Source organism: Uloborus diversus, chromosome 2 (assembly GCF_026930045.1).
Source record: "Uloborus diversus isolate 005 chromosome 2, Udiv.v.3.1, whole genome shotgun sequence".
NCBI classification, from domain to species: Eukaryota; Metazoa; Arthropoda; class Arachnida; order Araneae; family Uloboridae; genus Uloborus; species Uloborus diversus.
The window spans coordinates 31,436,166-31,454,058 of record NC_072732.1 but is presented as its reverse complement, the minus strand read 5'-3'; the positions used below and the strand labels follow the sequence as shown (position 1 = coordinate 31,454,058).

Here is a 17,893-nt window from a genome sequence, read left to right as displayed (position 1 = left end):
TATTTCATTTGACATTTTTATCAACTTTAATGGAGTTAATTAAGCATTAGCTATTTTACTTTTTTTTTTCTGTTACGCAATTTTACACAGTCATAGGATTCAGAAGTAAAAAATATGCTTTAGTCGGTTTCATTTTTTCTGACCAATGTTTAATATTTAAGTTAGGCACTCTTAATATGAATTAAAAAATTGTTACATTACTAATAATTTTATAAATATAAAATAAAAAAGGAATATTATATTACTTTGTTACATTAATGATGCATTAAAACATCATAAAATAAAGTACATATTTTTTTTGGTTATTTTTAATAATAAACGAACAATATTCCTATGATTAATATATTTATATTAAAAATAACGTACTTGAAAAAATAGATACTGAAAATATCAAAATATGATATTTTCAAAATAAATATCGGATACATATCGTGATGCAGGTAGTTATCAAAATAATGGAAACACTTGAGATTTATAAAGAATTCTTTATTTGTATGGTGTAGTACCACCTTTGGCATGTAATACAGCTTGAATCCACCGATAAATCAATTCATACAAGAGCTCAATAATGTTCAGCAGAATTTGTACCATTCTTCATGGAGATATTGTGAAAGCTTTGGGAGAGACGTAGGTGGAGGATATCGATTCCGTGGCGATTGCTAGAAAATAGACCATAACGGTTCAATTATAATAAGTTCAGACAACAGTGCTGGCAAAGGAAGATGTTTAATTTCATCCTTGCGTTCATCAAACCATGAATGGTCAAGTCCCGCTGCATAGATTGGTGCAGTATCATCTTCGGAAAATTCCATATCCTCCAGGAAACAAAGTTTGCAACATAGGATGGATCTGGTGAGCTAAAATCTCTCTATACTTCTCCCCAGTGATCCTTCCTCTTAGGGTTACGATTGGTCCAGCGAAAACCCATGACTTAACAGCCCATATCATGACAGATCCTCCTCCATGCTTCACAGTTGGAAGAAGAGAATCGCAATCATGTGCTTTTGCTGGTATCCTCCAAACGTGTACTCCTTGTAGTAGGGAAAAGTTTCAAAGACTATTCTTCAGACCCTATTACTCTGTTCCACTCATTAATCAACCAGGATTTTCAAGTGTGGCACCACTATAGATGACGGTTAGCATTAACATCTGTGACAAAGGTTTTGGGAATCACTATTCTTCCATAAATGCTCTGTTTATAAAGGTGCCTACTACCTGTAATCACTCACACTGGTGAATCCAGATGGTGATTGAGTTCTATGGTCACTTTTTCTGCTGTTGTGCACTTTTTGGACCTTGCAATACGCTTCAATACCCGCTAACCTCTTTCACTGAGCTTCTCTTTCCGCCTACTATTTTGCTTAGCCGAGCTTGTCTAACCGCGCTATGTGAATGCTGTCATGACTTTAGATACTGTACTTCTAGAAACGCCAAAAAGTTGAGATGTTTCAGTTACACTTGCTCCAGATAGACGCGCTCTAACAATTTGGTCTCTTAAAATTTGAGAGGTCCGAGATTTCAAGCACTTCATAAAAATCCAAGACTTCTAGAACTTCAATTAGGCCACCACATACTACCAGAATATATACATTGATCTTTATAAAAAAATCAGACACCTAGTTTTATTCTTTATTTCTTATGAAGCGCATTGAAAAATGTCACTTTTATTCACAGGTGTTTCCATTATTTTGATAACTACCTGTATATATCGACTGATATATATCGGTGAACCCTGTGGCTGGCATTGACATTTTAAGTGGAACATTTTTTTAAAAATTAAATTATGTTAAAATCTTAAGACTATTATTGGATAAGTGATTACACACTAAAAACATTCAGCCTGCACATTATTCTAGCAAATGAACATGCAGGAAAAGCTTTACACACTTCAAAAACAAATTTCTACAAATGCTTACTTTTATTGTGCTTAATAGCTTGTCAAACCATGTTAATTTTAACTCTGCATTAGGCCAAACATCAGGCTTTAAAGCAGTTTTCAAAAGTGCAACACATCTACGTGATAATATTTCTCCAGTTGTGCCAACTGCGGTAGAAGATTCATTTACCTACAAATATTAAATGAAATAAATTATTGCAAATACATACGGCAATAATTAATTTTACAAAAAGGGCCATGTTATTTAGCTAAAGTGATTAAAATTAAAGTAAGGGAACTTCATAGAAAACAATTCTGGAACTACAGAATCAAGGTTTTGAAGTATATTACTACCTGACAAGCCATTCTCAAAAGAAAATTAACAACAGCATCAGCATGTTCTTTTTCTATTGGCTTGTTTCGATCTGCATGTTTTCCAACAGTTCCAATTAGATTTTTAAGTCTCTTGTTATCTGTTCCATCTGCAACACTACGTTGCTTCAAAGCCATAATATTTGCCTGCATAGCTTCAGAACTCTAGGGAAGAAAATACATGAAAATATAAATTCAATTTTTCTTACGAAAATCTTTTTTAAAAAAATTTAAAAAATCTTTAAAATTACTTGTGCTTGGATATCTGATGCACTCCAACTTGTTGGATGTCTTTCTACAGTACGAGCAGCAAGCTATGAAAAAAAATATGTTCACTTAAAATTCTATATTTACATCCTAAAGTACAACAAAAAGCAGGGGAGGGGGATCCTAGCACATTTAATGTTACTTATTAGTGTATACCAATAAAAAAACACTTAAAATAAATAGCAATCTTAACTCTGAAAGAAAAAACAATAATGGTTCTGTAAAAGGGAACACCTTTTCGTCAGTTAAAAGCTTGTTTTTGCAACTCATTTCATTATTAAATTAAAATTCACTCCATTTTCATACACAAAAACAGTAAAAACTCAAGTTAAAATCGCCAGGGTCAAGATTCTTTATAATTGAATCAATGAACTACTTCAGGAACATGACAACTGCATAGACTCTGCACCCAGAAACATCTATACTAAGAAATCACATTATCTACTACTTTGAAAGAATGACAAATTTTATCTATTTATTACACACTGTACACCAAAATATGCTTCACATAGAAGTTACGCACTAATCCAAATGAAATCATTTTCATTTTAAAATGCTCATTCTGACAAAACTTAATTCACAAAACCTGAACCCTAATAGTGCTGGTTTAAAGCATTTCACATCTTTCCATTCATTGTCTGTATTTTACTAAAGTTCTAATGTAGGAAAATGAAGTTTAAAAACAAAAGTTACTTCAAATTAAAAAAATTATAGTCTTCCTTAGTTAAATTGCAGAAACAGAAGTAAATTGGAAAATAACTCTCATGATACAGCTAAATTGATATTACAGCACATGGCCCAGTTTATGAGATTTTGGTTCAAAGTAATTGTCTTTAAGTTTGTCAATTCACTGAAATCAGAACTACATCTAGGGTTTGTCGCTTCAGAGCAACCATAGGTTATCTTACTATTGTTCCCTGGCTTAGATATCTTACTGCTGCTCTGAGGCAATGGATATTCCAAAATACTGATGCTTTTTCCATTGCATCCAATCAATTTATTCCAGATATGAACATTTATCTTGAGCACACTTAAGAAAAAAAAGTGCAAAATCTTACTCATGTTATCTGTAAAAAAAACAGCCGAAGTTGAGATCAAAGATCCGAGTCTTATCAAAGCTTGAGGTTTAAAAATAAATTAATCCTAAATTTTCAATTTAACTTTCTATATTATCAACTAATAAAATTTGGCCACAACAACCAGGGCATTGGACTTGGAATTTGAAACCATGGTTCATTAACATAGTTCATTAAGATTCAGAGAATATGGGGCATGTACTTTTAATTTTTTTAAACTTTAGTTATAGAACTCCGAGAGCACCGGTTAAGAGCAGTGAAGCAAAGCTGCACAGATAAAGCTCAAGTAAAAAGTTTATCATCAGTTTTTGTATCTTGTGACATTTTGCACTCGCATATCAAATGAGAAAATTGTTTCACAACTTCATAACTGTACTGATATCAAGTAAAAAATACTTGCACTTGTCAATGATTTGGAGAAGCACGTTTTTTTTTTTTTTTTAATTTTAATACAGCAACACAAATTCAGGATAATTTCAAATGCAATTAGGATAGGCATTGATTATTCTTCTAATAGTAAAATATATTTTTAAAAAAAAATAGATATATTTACCTCGTTTTTATCAATGCCTGAATGCAGTTTTTCTTGTTCTTCTTTCTGTCGCGTGATTTCCCAACGAATAATTACTTCTGCTAAATCAACTGCAAGTCTTTTGTGTTCCATTGTACCATTTGGAGAGAATGCAAGGCGCTGAATTGAATTTACCATATGTCGAACAAGATGATGTCGTACAGGAAAGTAAACCTATATTGAAAATATTAAAATGCATTGTCATTCTATAATTTACTAGTTTAATGTCAATCTCATTAAAAAAAATTCCAATATCACAAATCCTAAATTTATAGAATGAATAATTTTTATCAAAGTACACTGCTAGAATTAAATGAAAGATTTCCTTTCGCGTGAGTTAATTCAAATGGAATTGTTAAGTTATCTTTAATGCCATTTTTTAAATGTCACTCACAGCGATGAGCAACACTATATATTTATAAAAATATACACAATTCTCCTCCTCAAAATCTTTACTATTTGCATTATAAATGCAACTAGTGAAAAGATTTTGAAGAAAGTAAAAAGTTAATAAATTTGATCTTCTTTCCATGTGAAAAACAAAAGTATATAACACTTTTACCACATCATTAAGCCAACCAATGACATTTGGCTCAACAAAGAAAGTAATAGTATCGGTTATGCAAATAGCTACCAGATTCCATCGTATTCAAAATCATGACTTAGTTATCATTTAAAAAACTTCAAAATACTAAGTAATGTCATACTTTGTAATGACGGACAACAAGCTGGAGCATATGAACCAACTGAGCTAAAATATGTCCTTCTTCAACTATTATTTTCTTGGTCCAGTGAGTCAACATATTGTTCCCATCCTCCATTCGAACTGGCATTGCAGGAGTTAAAATTTCAAGCGCTTGCCTAACCACTGATCTGGCTTCAGCAGCATGTGCTTTCAACAAGCTATGAAAAACCTAAATTAAAAAAGGAAGGTCAGTAAAAGTTTAATTAATAGATACTAAATTCTATTGGTGGTTTTAAATGATCAAATACAATTATATACTTGAAAAATAGAAGCATGCCAAAACATGTTCAGTTACCAATGAAATTTACTTCACCAAGATAGAAATTTAGAAAACTGATAAATAAGATTGTTCCTTCCGCGGAAACAGCAGGCCACTGGTATTACATGGTTAGAAACATACTTATCAAAAATTTAACTATAAATTTACACACACCTCAAAAGAATAATTCCTAAGCTTAAAAAAGGAAATTCTTTAAAAGTAGAGTTCAACCAGCTGGTGAGTTAACGGCTGGTAAAATATATCAACTATGTATACTACATATATACTACAGATATATACTAAATTACCGCCCATTAGGCAGGGCTAAAGCAGAAATACGTGAAATACACCGCCAGCTCAGTCATTTCCAGCCGAGGACTGTAATGTAATTTACTGAATATACCTTGCCTCGCGTTCAATCTTAGATTTGAACTGAACCATTGTTTCGGTCACTCGTCTGGTCTGCTGATTCTATATTAGCTACCAGTTTGTTTCACACTCTTGGCTTCCTTAAGAGGTTTTCCATCTCCAGCTCAGTCACTTTCCTATGCCGGGCTGATGAGTGCGAATAAGCACGAAACTGCAGTCCTCGGCTGGAAATGACTGAGCTGGCGGTGTATTTCACACATATCAAGCTGTTTTTCAAAAAAGGCTTGTTGTCACATTCTCCCTATTGTGTGTCCCTCGTTATTTCTTTCCTCTCCTTTGTCACAAACTGTTATTATTTCGTAAATCCCACCTTAAAGCGGGACATCATTCGTGGACTACCCCTGTTTTGAGGTAATTGTATGCAAATATATATTTCCCTACTCTTTGTTTACGTATGCAAAGAAAAAATATTTCTCGCACTTCAATTGGTGCCAAAAAATTGACGCCAATAGATGAAGAGCGCCAATTTCCCAATTATCGAAATCTTCCCAAATGAAATGCTGCAAAACTCGGATTATACGTAAAACTTCTGCATAAACAATATTTCTTTTAAAAAAATTAATATTATTGAGAAAGTTGTCTTGACCTCTGCCGTTAGAAATATAAAATTTCAAACAGTCAAATGAACGAATCCAACTTGCTACATTAAAAATTATCTATTCAAAAACACTGGATGTCTCACTTTTCAAAATTTTTGGTCCCTGTCACCTGTGTCACGAAGTTTCACACTTCACCATACCCCCTCTTCCCTTTGCCCCACATGTCAAAATGTTTTCACAAACGTTCCTATCAAAAAAGGCTTCTTGTCACATTCTCCCCATTGTATGTACCTCTTGTCATTTATTTCCTCCCCCTTGTCACGGATGATTACAATTTAATGAACCCCACCCTAAAGGGGGACTTCATTTGTAGTCAGCTCCTTGCAAATAGACATTTATCTACTCTTTTTTTAGGAACGCAAAAGTAAAATATTTCTCGCCCTGGCATTGGTACCAAAAATTCGACACCAATGGATAAAGTTCGCCAATTTCAATTATGGAAGTCCTTCAGAATAAAATGATACCGCAAAACTTCTTTAATTCGTAAAACTTTTGTACAAACAATATTCTTTGTAAAAAAGACATGACCTTTGCTATTAGAAATATAAAATTTCTAATGGTCAAATGAACGAACTCGACTCATGGCAACATAATTGTCCATACGAAAACACTGGGCGTCCTAATAATAAGCCAATTTTATCAAAAGTTTCACCTTGAAATCTGTTTTTGGCGATAGCAAATGCAGGTATTATTGGGAGCTGTGTGTGTGTGTTGATTTTATTGAAACTGAAAGTCCACGCTCACTCTGAAAAATGATTTATGTTAAAATTGCGAAATCATAATTAAAATGAAAATATTTTAAATCCCCATAGTCATCCAAAAAGCCTCAATAATAGAACCAAATGTAAGAATTTCATTTATGCTCAAGCAAGAAGTGGCAACACATAATATTATCCAGCAATTTCTTCACGCTAACTATGTCGCGTGAAAAAGCAAATAAAAATGAATTTTTCTTAACTTATAATTGCTTCTAGTGCATTTTCTGGTCAATATAGTGGGTTTGCGTTTTAGTATGGTGTAACCGGGTGAAACATGTTTCAAAGTATTTTTCGCGAGCTTTCTAACCATACCAAGCTCGAAACACAAAAATGCATTTTTCGTGTAGAGAAAGCGGTTTACAAAATGAATTAAAACTTAATGTTTCATGCTTCCAACAACGAATTTCAACAATAAAAAAGAGATAAAATTAAAATCTTTGAGTTTTGCTAACTAAAAAACGCTTATAACTTTTTTTCTAGTTAATTTAGGTTATTGGACCTTGGCTGCCCTGAAAATTTTTGTTAAGAGTAGTTTTTAAAGAACTTTCCAACTAATTCGATCAAATTCGAAAAAATTGGACCACACGTTCGCGTAGAAAGAGTCATTTAGGATGAAAATGCATTTTTAATTAATATCTCTGTTAATTAGCATTCTATTTCAAAAAAATTTATTGATGACGCTAAAACTCGGCAATAGCTACTGAACAAAAAAAGAATGAAGGAAATCAGTTCACAAACAGAGGAGAAATCAGTATGAAAGAAAACGGCTTGCCTACTAACATATAAAGATGAATTCGTAAAATTTGAGCACTTTATTTCATAAGCTCTTGTTTCACACACATCGTCTAGCCTAACCTGTGGCTTGTTATATACATATTTTCTAGTTTAAAAAAAAAAAAATTAAGCGCCAAATGCAGTGATGAATGTTATAGTGCTTTAAGATTGCCTTCTGTTTTCACTGGAATGTACCTGACAAAATGGCTACTTCTAATAATAAAGTGGCTTAAAAGTCAATTGAGTCAGTGAGAAGCAAAGGGATGTAAGTGGCAAAATTAAAAATTTGGAGATAACCAGTGCACATGGTAGGTGAACCACTCCTCTGTCTTGGGGCAAGAGATGGTACTAGTAGCCCTGGTAGTTGCTGCTATACAGCATGATTTAGAAAAAACTTTCAATGAAAGCCTACCTAGGATGTTATTTTTAAACGCATTTTACTCAAAACTTGAAAATGTCCACTTACATCCCTTTTTTTCTCACTCCCTTAATTGTGCACTAACAAAAAATTCAAATTTTTAGATCTAGTGTTTGACATTTCACAAGCTAGTTTGAGAGATGTAAATAATATAAATAAACAGAACTAGAAAAAAAAAGTTTGAATAAATTCAGCTGGATTTTCTCCTTTTCTGCAAAAATGCGAGGTAAAATAAAGATTATTAGGACACCTTATACAAAATTTAAAATATTAGGACTATATTAGGGTACTACATTTTAAATATTAGGACTATTTTAGGATAATATTAGGTGAGTCAGTTTTAAAAAAAAATAATTGTAGGAAAATTAGGATGACAACTACCTCTGAAAATACCAACGGGACACACAGTTTCTATCCAAATAATTAAATAGATTTTTTTAATCAATAATCTTCATTGAGAGTAAAATGTGGTTTTTAATACTTAACTAGCTGCGTGACCGGCGTTGTACGGGTTACCTAAAAAATGAAAGATGTCCAGTTGATGTTTTCGTAGTACCCTGATATTAGTTTCTAACGTGTTAAGTAATAAATAAATGCGCGTAATGCAAGGTTTGCAAAACACCAGTAAAACATATTTTTGGCAAAAACTTCATCCATTTGTGACGTATAAAGACCACGCCTTGTTTGAAAAATCGGACATTTTAAAAAAGTAATTAAAAAATAACTGTTAGGAAAATAAAATTATTCTCTGGGTCCTGTTTTTTTTTTTTTGCTTATTCCATCAATTTCTGTGACTAAAAGTAGTACTCTTGTTTGAAGGAATTAACCCCATTATCAAAATCTTCCCACCAAGATTTATATCAGTGGGAAGTGTTTGTGAAGATTGTCCACACGAAAACAGGAAAATTCACATTCTAAATCAGTGCTATGTAAACTAATAATAAATTTCATGTAAATCACTCATTTACTTTAGGACGTGAAATAAAACTTAAATGCTTCATTTATTGTATTTGTGACGATTCCCTAAAGTATTTTAGGTCGAATACTCCCGCAAGAAACATTACTTAATTATTTGACTTGAGAAAAGTCTCAAAAAATTACGCATGAAACAAAGACAATATGAAACGTTAAATTAGCAATCGACGGAAAGTTGAGTTGTAGCACTCTCACTGAAAAATAATTTGAATGGAGGAAAGTCTTCGAAAATCAGGAATTTTATGTCGAAATCCAAGCTTCCTAATGAATAGTTTTTAATTGATATCTCTGCTAATTATTATCGGAGGATTATGTTTACCAAACATGAAAACGGGAAGATTACGAATCCATTGATACCTGGTTCGATGGTCAGTTCACTGTCGTTCGGGAGAAGAAGCTTGGACATACATAGATACGCTCCGTTTTTAATTATATAAGAGATTACAATGATTATAATACGTAATCATGATTTACTTCATTGTATAGATACTGTAACAAATATCAAAATCACTGAAAAATAGAGCAATTGAGATGCTGAAAAACATACTTTTAAGACACCAAATTAAAAATAAGTACTCAAAAAAAAAAAAAAAAAACCTGCACTAGCAGCATGCAAGAGCATGCCAGAACAAACAAAATTACAAAAATGCATCCACATTTGTAGCAAGTGGCACCATTAAATCAGGTCCATACTTTTTACTCTTAGATGTATGAGCATGTTGACATGCTAATGAAACATTTACATGAGTGTAAATGTGAAGTTTCCAGGGTTCATACTCTGTTTGGATGAAAAAATTCCATGTCTTTTCCAAGACTTTTTCATGACTTGAATAAAAATTTTCATGACCTTGTTCAGAAAGAGAATAGCACTATTTAATCTCAAACTTGCTAATTTTTGGAAATGAGCTTTAGCAAAACGTATACATGAATGCCACAGCCTCTAATGGAAAAAATATGAATGTACACTTAAAAAACTGAACTATTCTTATTTGTCTTCATCATTTAAATTTAAGTAAAGTAAAAATGCGATGAAACGAAAAGTATGCTTAAATGTCTACATTTTTTTTTATAAACAGGCAGAATATTAAGGAATGAGACAAAGGTTGAATAAGTAATCACTAAGTTTCAATAAATTTGCTTCAAAAGTTGCTTTTCAGTGTCAACAGTGCATTTAATCATCCACATAACTTGACAGTATTTTGGTTCTTTAAAGTAAAGCCACATAGTTTAGTTCTTTATGTTTCGAAATCAGATATTTTTTGAAAAAACCATTCAGTAATGAATCAATCTTCTGATTCAAAAGTACTTGTTTTGTTTACTTATTTGCAACATTTTTAAATGCATATAAAGTTAATAGATTCAGAAATTCCAGAACATGTTTGATTCCTGACATTGAACGTAGCAGAGGGTCGCATGGATTGGTTTTGCAGGCTGTATGTTGGACACTACTGTTTTAGAGTATTAGAATTCCTCTCTTTCTGTATTCTATCGCCTGAGTAAATGTCTTTACTTTTTAAAAACTTCAACAAATTAAGATAAACTCTGATAAATTTAAACACAAAGTTTATATGAGTGATGGAATCGAACTGTGATGCAATGGAATTGCTTTTTTTGAGTGGGCGTGGCAAAACCAAGAATGTGCAAGTTCGCTACTAGAGAATATAAAACATAAGAAGTGTTGAAAATAACAGTAAATTCAAAATAAGAGATGTCCAAGCCAGTAAAATCCCATCACAAAACAGGCAAGCGGTTGCGACAGAAGTGGATGCAATGATTTTTCAAAATAACTCAGATTTGATTTTGGGATCGTTCAATTTTCCACTTTTAATAGCTTTTGTGTGCTATACTGTTAAATCTCTCAAGATTTCTAATGCTCTTTTAGTTACTGTTACTTTATCTCTGTCCAGGACATTTTTCCATGACTTAAAAAAAATTCCATGACTTTCAATGGAAATTTCAATTTTCCATGACTTTTCCAGGTCTGAAATTCAATTATTTTTTTTCCATGACTTTCCAGGATTTCCATGACCCGTACGAACCCCGAGTTTCATACTAGGCTGAATACTAAACATTTAATGATTTTAAAAAAAAACTCCATGCAGTACTTAATGATTTAGCCAGGGAATGTACAGGTGCATTCTACCGTTTCCATAACTGTATATTTTTTCCCCTCAAAAAAAAGGAGAGAAAAAAAAGTGAAATCATTAATACTTGGAGCAAAATTTTGCTTCCAATTGAGGTAGTTTAACATTTTCTTCTCCCTAAAGACATTTTACATTTAGTTTTTATATTTAATATATGTTATATGCACATATTAATTTTTACCAGTATATATATAAAAACATTTGCTCGAATATTTGTATTACTTACTTGTAAAACAATTCTTTTATGAATAGCAAACTTCGCTATAATATTAGCTAATAGCAAATGGCCATGATACTTTGTAGCAGGATCAACACAATTTTTTGTCAATAAACATGGCCATGCAAAAGTCATTAATCTACGAAGCTTGTTACCTTGCCGCCTAGAACACAATAGAGAGAATAAAAGTAAAATTGCATGTGATATACTGCATATATATATATTGGGATAACTGTTTTTTTGTGAGTAACATTGGTCCAGCAGACAAAAAAAAATGTCTATACTGTTTTAACGCATAGGAGAATGATTATTTCTTTAAGGGCCTAAAAGGGGCCAGCACTGGCTTAACTTAATTATTACTGGTACAGTAAAATCACTCTAATGTGGACACTAACGGGACACTTTTTTTTTGTCCCCAAAAGAGGGGTGTCCACTGGACAGGGGTTTAATAATGTTACTTGCCTTGGAATCAGGGAATTAAAAATTGTTCGCATTTGAGGAGTGTCTGTTAGTCGTACAGTAAAATTAGGCCAAAAAATGGCCAAACCCAAACATCAAAAAAAAAAAAAAAAAAAGATGAAACCTGTTGCAAATTACTTCTTACCCTTCCAGCAAGAAGGGGTAAAAAGTCCCAGCACTTTGCGCGTCGGGTTTTGGGGGGAAGGGGGGGGGGACGAAATAATCCTCTATTTAAATAAAAATAATTTCTATTACTTAAAAAAAAATTCTCAAACCTCACCGAGACCCACTCTATGATAGTAAAATAATAAACTCTCACAGAAAAAAAATTCTAATTAACAAGGGTGCACAGGCAGGGGAAGAGAATGGGGGTGGGGTCCATTAAGCAGCTTTGCGTCATTGGAATTTTTAAGGCAGTTTTTTCAAGGAGTATTTCTTTTTTGAGGGCTTTTATTCTGGATGGGTACTCCGTCACACTTAAGGGGTGCGCCATCGCTTTTTTTTGGGGGGGGCGGAGAACCCTGAATTTACATTCTAAAATAAACTACTGCAGTGAAGTCCACGAAAAAATTTCCCCGATTTAAAATTTTCCGAAGTACAAAATGCCACACAATGATATGGTAATGTCAGAATTATAATTCTAAAAGATCTAAGCGAGCTCAGTAACCAAATTATTTTTGACTGGAGTTATTAAACTGTTTAAAGCGCTGGAAAACAATTCCTGTGCAGCATAAAAAAAGTTCAAATTGACCAAAGTTTCCCTACTTTTTCTTGATTAACTTACTTCGACCTTTGTACAATCTTTTGCCATCACCGTAAGGGGGGACAAACCGAAATTGCCAGTAGTGAGACGGGCAATGCTGCACTCTCTAAATCCACACCAAGCTACCTCTCTTTTACGCAGCTGGTTACGTGAATTATGTTAAATGTGCGGACATATACTTGCAACACTATCTGAAACTTTTGAATACATTATGCGATAAAAAAGATTTGATCACATCAAAAATCAGCTATCCAACGATCTAACACAGTGACAAATTCAGGTGGTCTAGAACCTATAGTGATTCAACGATAGAACAAGTCTTGATGAGAGCAATGAGCAATGCAACAATAGAATGCTAAATATTTACACCTTTTTGTCTCTCATTTTGGAAATCACAATCCGTCTCTAAAGCTCCCAGAAGTTTCTTCCCTCTCAAGCTGGTAGTGGTATTGCTCGCTGATGATAAGATGAGTTACAATGAGATCTTTAACGTTCGGGTAGTAACATCAAAGGATATTGAAGGCAAACAGTTTTGTGGCATTTCTTTGCAAAAGGAGGTAAACAGTTATGTCTTTAGCTTCTGTTGCGAGAGTAGTTACTATCTGTAAATATGTGTAAGCCCAAACCATCTTTTACACCGAATGGTATGAACAGTAAAGATTGGAATAACAAAATGTTAAAAACTTCTGGTACGAGTTATGCGCTGATCCTCCATCAGTATTCGATGAATCTGGTTTCAGAAGGAAAGAAATCTTGTATCGTTAAAGTGCTATTATCTGAAGCAAAAGGTTCATCCACCATCAGAGAATGAACAGCTGGTGTCATATATGAGGCAGTGAGAAGCAAAAGGGATGTAAGTGGACATTTTCAAGTTTTGAATAAAACGCGTTTAAAGATAAGATCCTAGGTAGGCTTTCATTGATTTTCTTTTCTAAATCATGCTGTATAGAAGCAACTACCAGGTCTACTAGTACCATCTCTTGCTCCAAGATAGAGGAGAGGTTCACCAACCATTTGTACTGGTTATCTCCAAATTTTTAATTTTGCCACTTACATCCCTTTGCTTCTCACTGCCTCATAATTAATAGATGGAAGATACCTGCTTGATCATATTTTTGGTAATGATCTGTAAGCTTCAAGGAAATATGCCAGCAATGCAGTGGAATACTTACAGTGGTCACTTATAAGTATGGGAAAGCTAGTGTCATTTTTTATGGGTGCAAAGAAAGCACCACAGAAATATAATCTGCGTCCTACAACAGCCAAGCCTTCTGCTCTAGAAGACTTTCTGCGTCTCAAATCTTGTGCTTGCTCTGAGGGGTTCATTGGATAAAGTGAATGTTTGAAAAGTCTGAAAGTGGACTGAAGTGCTCAATTATATGCACAAATTGTGTTAAATATAGCTGCAACAATAACGGTTTTGCTGAGGATCTAGATTCCAAAAAACATCTTGATAACGAAGACTTTTTGTTTCAAGCTTAGGAGAAATCATTTGAAAGCAAAGAACAGTTCAGAGTAATTTTTCTGGCTATTTAATCAAATGTGCTCCATCAGAGGGTGTGGGGGGAGGGAGGAGGATAATATTTTAGTATATAATTTCGTTTTGGGAGGTGAGCTACTATTCTTATGGGGTGGACAGTCCTGATTTAATGCATTTTAGATTTGCATGAAATAATACTTCTACTTGAAATAAAGGGGGGGGGTTGAGGATTTACTTTATTTGTCGGAGGGGGGGTTGCTGTAGCTTTGAGAGGAGGTATGCTATTGCTCTTGGAGGATGGACACTTGATTTCTAACTTTAACTTAGCATAAAATAATGTTTCCATATGAAATGTATGGAGGGGGTACTGCTTCGTTTTACGGGGATAGGAGGGCTCTGTAGCATCGGTGGGTTATGTCATCCCTCTTGGGGGTCAAACACCTTTAATTTTATGCTTTTAAATTCAGTATAAAATATACTCACTTTAAATTCTCTAAAAATTCTGGAAAAATACCCAGAACAGCAATTTTTAGATGCCCCCCATTCCAAAACCCGACGCACAATGGGGTGGGACTTTTTACCTGTTCTTATTGGGAGGATAATAAACAATTTGCACCAGGTTTAGCTTTTTTTTGGATGTTTGGGTCCGACCCCTATTTTTACTGTACTATAGGAGGGGTTTTACTGTAGTACTACTGACTGACCCTTTCATTTGTTGGATCAATGTTTCCTGCAAAAAGTCCTAAGTTGACTAATCAAGTCAACTGGGTCAAAAGAGTCAAGTCAAAAGGGAGTCTGCAAGTTTACTAAATTTCAACCTCTTGGATGAATAGGAATACATTGTGGCTAAAAGTATTTAAAGATCTGAATACCTCACTTACATGAGATATCCTTAAGAATTTTTACATAATATTTCTGCTGAAAACTAAAATATTTTCAAAATTGCTTTAATTTGCAGCATAATGTTAAACTTTTTTTTTTTTTGAAAACTAAGAGATAACACTACTAGATTGTTTTCCATACATGACACACACACACATGTAAATTAATTGGGATCATTAATTAATGATCGAGAAAAATGACCTAGTGGATTAACTTTAAAGTACACATAGAAATGATATTTACAAATTAAGATTTATTATATCTAACAAAGTTGATTGCATTCAATATTCTTAATTAATCATAATCCAAAAAAATTGTATTAAGTGAAAAATGTAAAAAAGGGGGGGGGGGCTAATGCCTTTGTTAACTTGAAGTATTAAAGAACAATCAAGATTTTGCTAATCTGAGGCAGAAACAAGAAATATTTACCAGTCTTTTTTTCTAGTGCTTTCAGAAAATGCAATTTAAATTCATTAGAAAGTTTTTTGTTTTTTACAACCTCAATATTTTTTTTTTATGCATTTTATTTATTTTGCATATTTATTATTTTATGAGTTTTTGTAAGTTATAACATCAAATATACAAACTGAATAGTCTTCTCCGACAGCAATAAGGAATGAAATGAGAAACTTTTAAAAGGAAAAACAAATGTTTAACTAGAGTATTTTAAATACTTCCTTGGCAATTAAGAGAGTAGATTTCAGGATCTACAACTTAAAATTTTTAATGAACCAAAAAATTTTAAATAACATTATACTTACTTATTTGCAGCATCATGAATGTGAGGTGAAGCTTGTTCAACAAGAAGGCATGAAAACTGAAGCAGAAGAATTCTTACAGCATCCGATGTTGTAACGGGACTTTCAGAGTCTATAATTTTATTTATGAACACACTCATCACATTTTCATTTAAATCTTGCTCTGGAGCTGGAGGTCCTCCTATGAGTCTCTCTCCCTCGCCTTTTTCAAATGCGATTGCAAAAGACGGAATGAGAATATATTGCAAAATTTTGGCTTTCAGGTCTTGAGGGAAATTTGCATCACAAAACAGCTCCACAAATTTAAAGAAGGCCATTCTTTTCCAATCTACGGTATAGTTATTAGCAACCGTGTTCTCCAGAAAGTCCCTGAGGAACTCAAAATCATGGATGAAGCGGCCGGTAAAGGCTCTGAGGAGTTGAAATAAAAGTTCTATCTCATTAGGATGATGTTTCACAAAATTCAATAAGCACTTCGCTAGAAGTTTAGGTTCTTTCCATTGAGAGTAATCAACAGAATCTGCCTTCAAATGACGCTCTTGAAATTCTTTGGAAATCCATATCTTACGTAAGCAAGCAACTAGCTGATGTTGCTCAGAGAGCCATTGATCATCATACTTCACTAAAAGACTAACAATGCGTATTGCTTGGTATTGTATTTCTTGAATTGCAAAATTGGCTGTTGCACTGGCACCCAAGGCAGTAGCAGATTGGTTTACGCCTAAGGTCATTGAAACGAGTTTTGAAGTATGTTTTTGTTGCAAAACTTCTCTAAATAGCTTGCCTCTATCGCCTTTTAACAAGTACTAGGGAGAGAAAAGTGACACATGATTTAATGAAGGAAAATACCATAAAATTTGTAAAAAATTATTACAAATCAATCTCATCAAAAAGCTTTTGTTGAGTAGTGGTCATATGACTCAATTAAGCTATTTACGATTTAGAGATTTAACTAACTAGTTAATACAAACACATACATATGTAAAAACTCTGCAAAACTGAATTTACGGCAGGCAAAATTGGGAGCAAAATATTTTATTTTCACACATTCCTGAACAAATGGGTGCCGAATTAGATGTCTTAAACTTTCAGCTGCAACTGCTGCAAACACGTTTTAGAGCAGCAAATTTTCTATTTTTGAGCAGATATTTTAGTGCCCCACCCTTTTCTTCAGACCCTTAGCTTGTTTAGATGTAGTATAAGTAAAAAATCAATAAAATATAGGGAGGGGAAACCATTTTCCCCTTACTTTCTGAACCCTTTAAATTAATGAAGTACGTTATGCATTCATGAAAAACTCCCTTCTTTCACCTACACTAGAGAACTAAGTGCGTAAATTATTTACCATTTTATTCCATGACTTGAAGTTATTTAGGATCACTTGCACTGTTTCATGCTTTTCCTTTTATGTTTATACGGGATGACTTTCTTTGCATTTAATAAAATGTTCAATTTTTGAATAAAAAATAAAAAGCAGTTTTCTTTTAAGTGAATTTGTTCTTTCTGCTCAAATACTTGCAAAGCAAACAAATTTTGAGTCTCAGTTATTTGTTAAATATGAAGTTAAAAGCCAAAACTTATTTTCAGGAGTAAAATTTGCATGGGGTGGGAGCAAATAATGATCTGTTCTAAGTACATGTTTCAAAGATAAAATTGGATTATGCTTGCAATCTGCAAGAATCAGAATGTCCATAAATTTGTGACTATTTATTTTGCATGGAAATAAATTTTAAAAAGTTACAAGTTTACAGGGGGAGGGGCTATCAGTTGCATACTGAAAATGGCAAGACAGCAACAACAGTTAAGATTCTGAATGCAGATGGATTGTGATGAAAGATTCCTTCTGGGAGGGTTCAAAAATAGAACAGTTATTAGCACTGATTTACACAAGAAGACTTTCACAATACAACTGCAAGAATAACTAGACTCCCATTTCAGTGCTAATAACCCACCCCCCTTTCAGTGCACTACAAGAAGTAAACAAACTGAAGGTCAGACCTCATCTTATTTTAAAAAAATTGAGAAGAAAACTGGACCTAATTGCTCATAAAATGACTTTACCGTGAACAAT

The 17,893-nt window shown here is 33.3% G+C and overlaps 1 protein-coding gene across 1 annotated transcript in view; it reads right to left on the bottom strand.

The window, feature by feature from the left end:
- Positions 1 to 17,893, bottom strand: part of LOC129235164 (transformation/transcription domain-associated protein-like) — a 140,060-nt gene that overhangs the window by 65,247 nt on the left and 56,920 nt on the right. Inside the window, exons 35-40 of the mRNA XM_054868854.1 lie at positions 15,826 to 16,628; positions 11,490 to 11,643; positions 4,870 to 5,076; positions 4,145 to 4,336; positions 2,231 to 2,413; positions 1,917 to 2,066 (exon numbers count right to left, since the gene is read on the bottom strand). Coding sequence (XP_054724829.1) covers positions 1,917 to 2,066; positions 2,231 to 2,413; positions 4,145 to 4,336; positions 4,870 to 5,076; positions 11,490 to 11,643; positions 15,826 to 16,628 — 1,689 coding nt within the window. The remainder of the gene's footprint in view (positions 1 to 1,916; positions 2,067 to 2,230; positions 2,414 to 4,144; positions 4,337 to 4,869; positions 5,077 to 11,489; positions 11,644 to 15,825; positions 16,629 to 17,893) is intronic.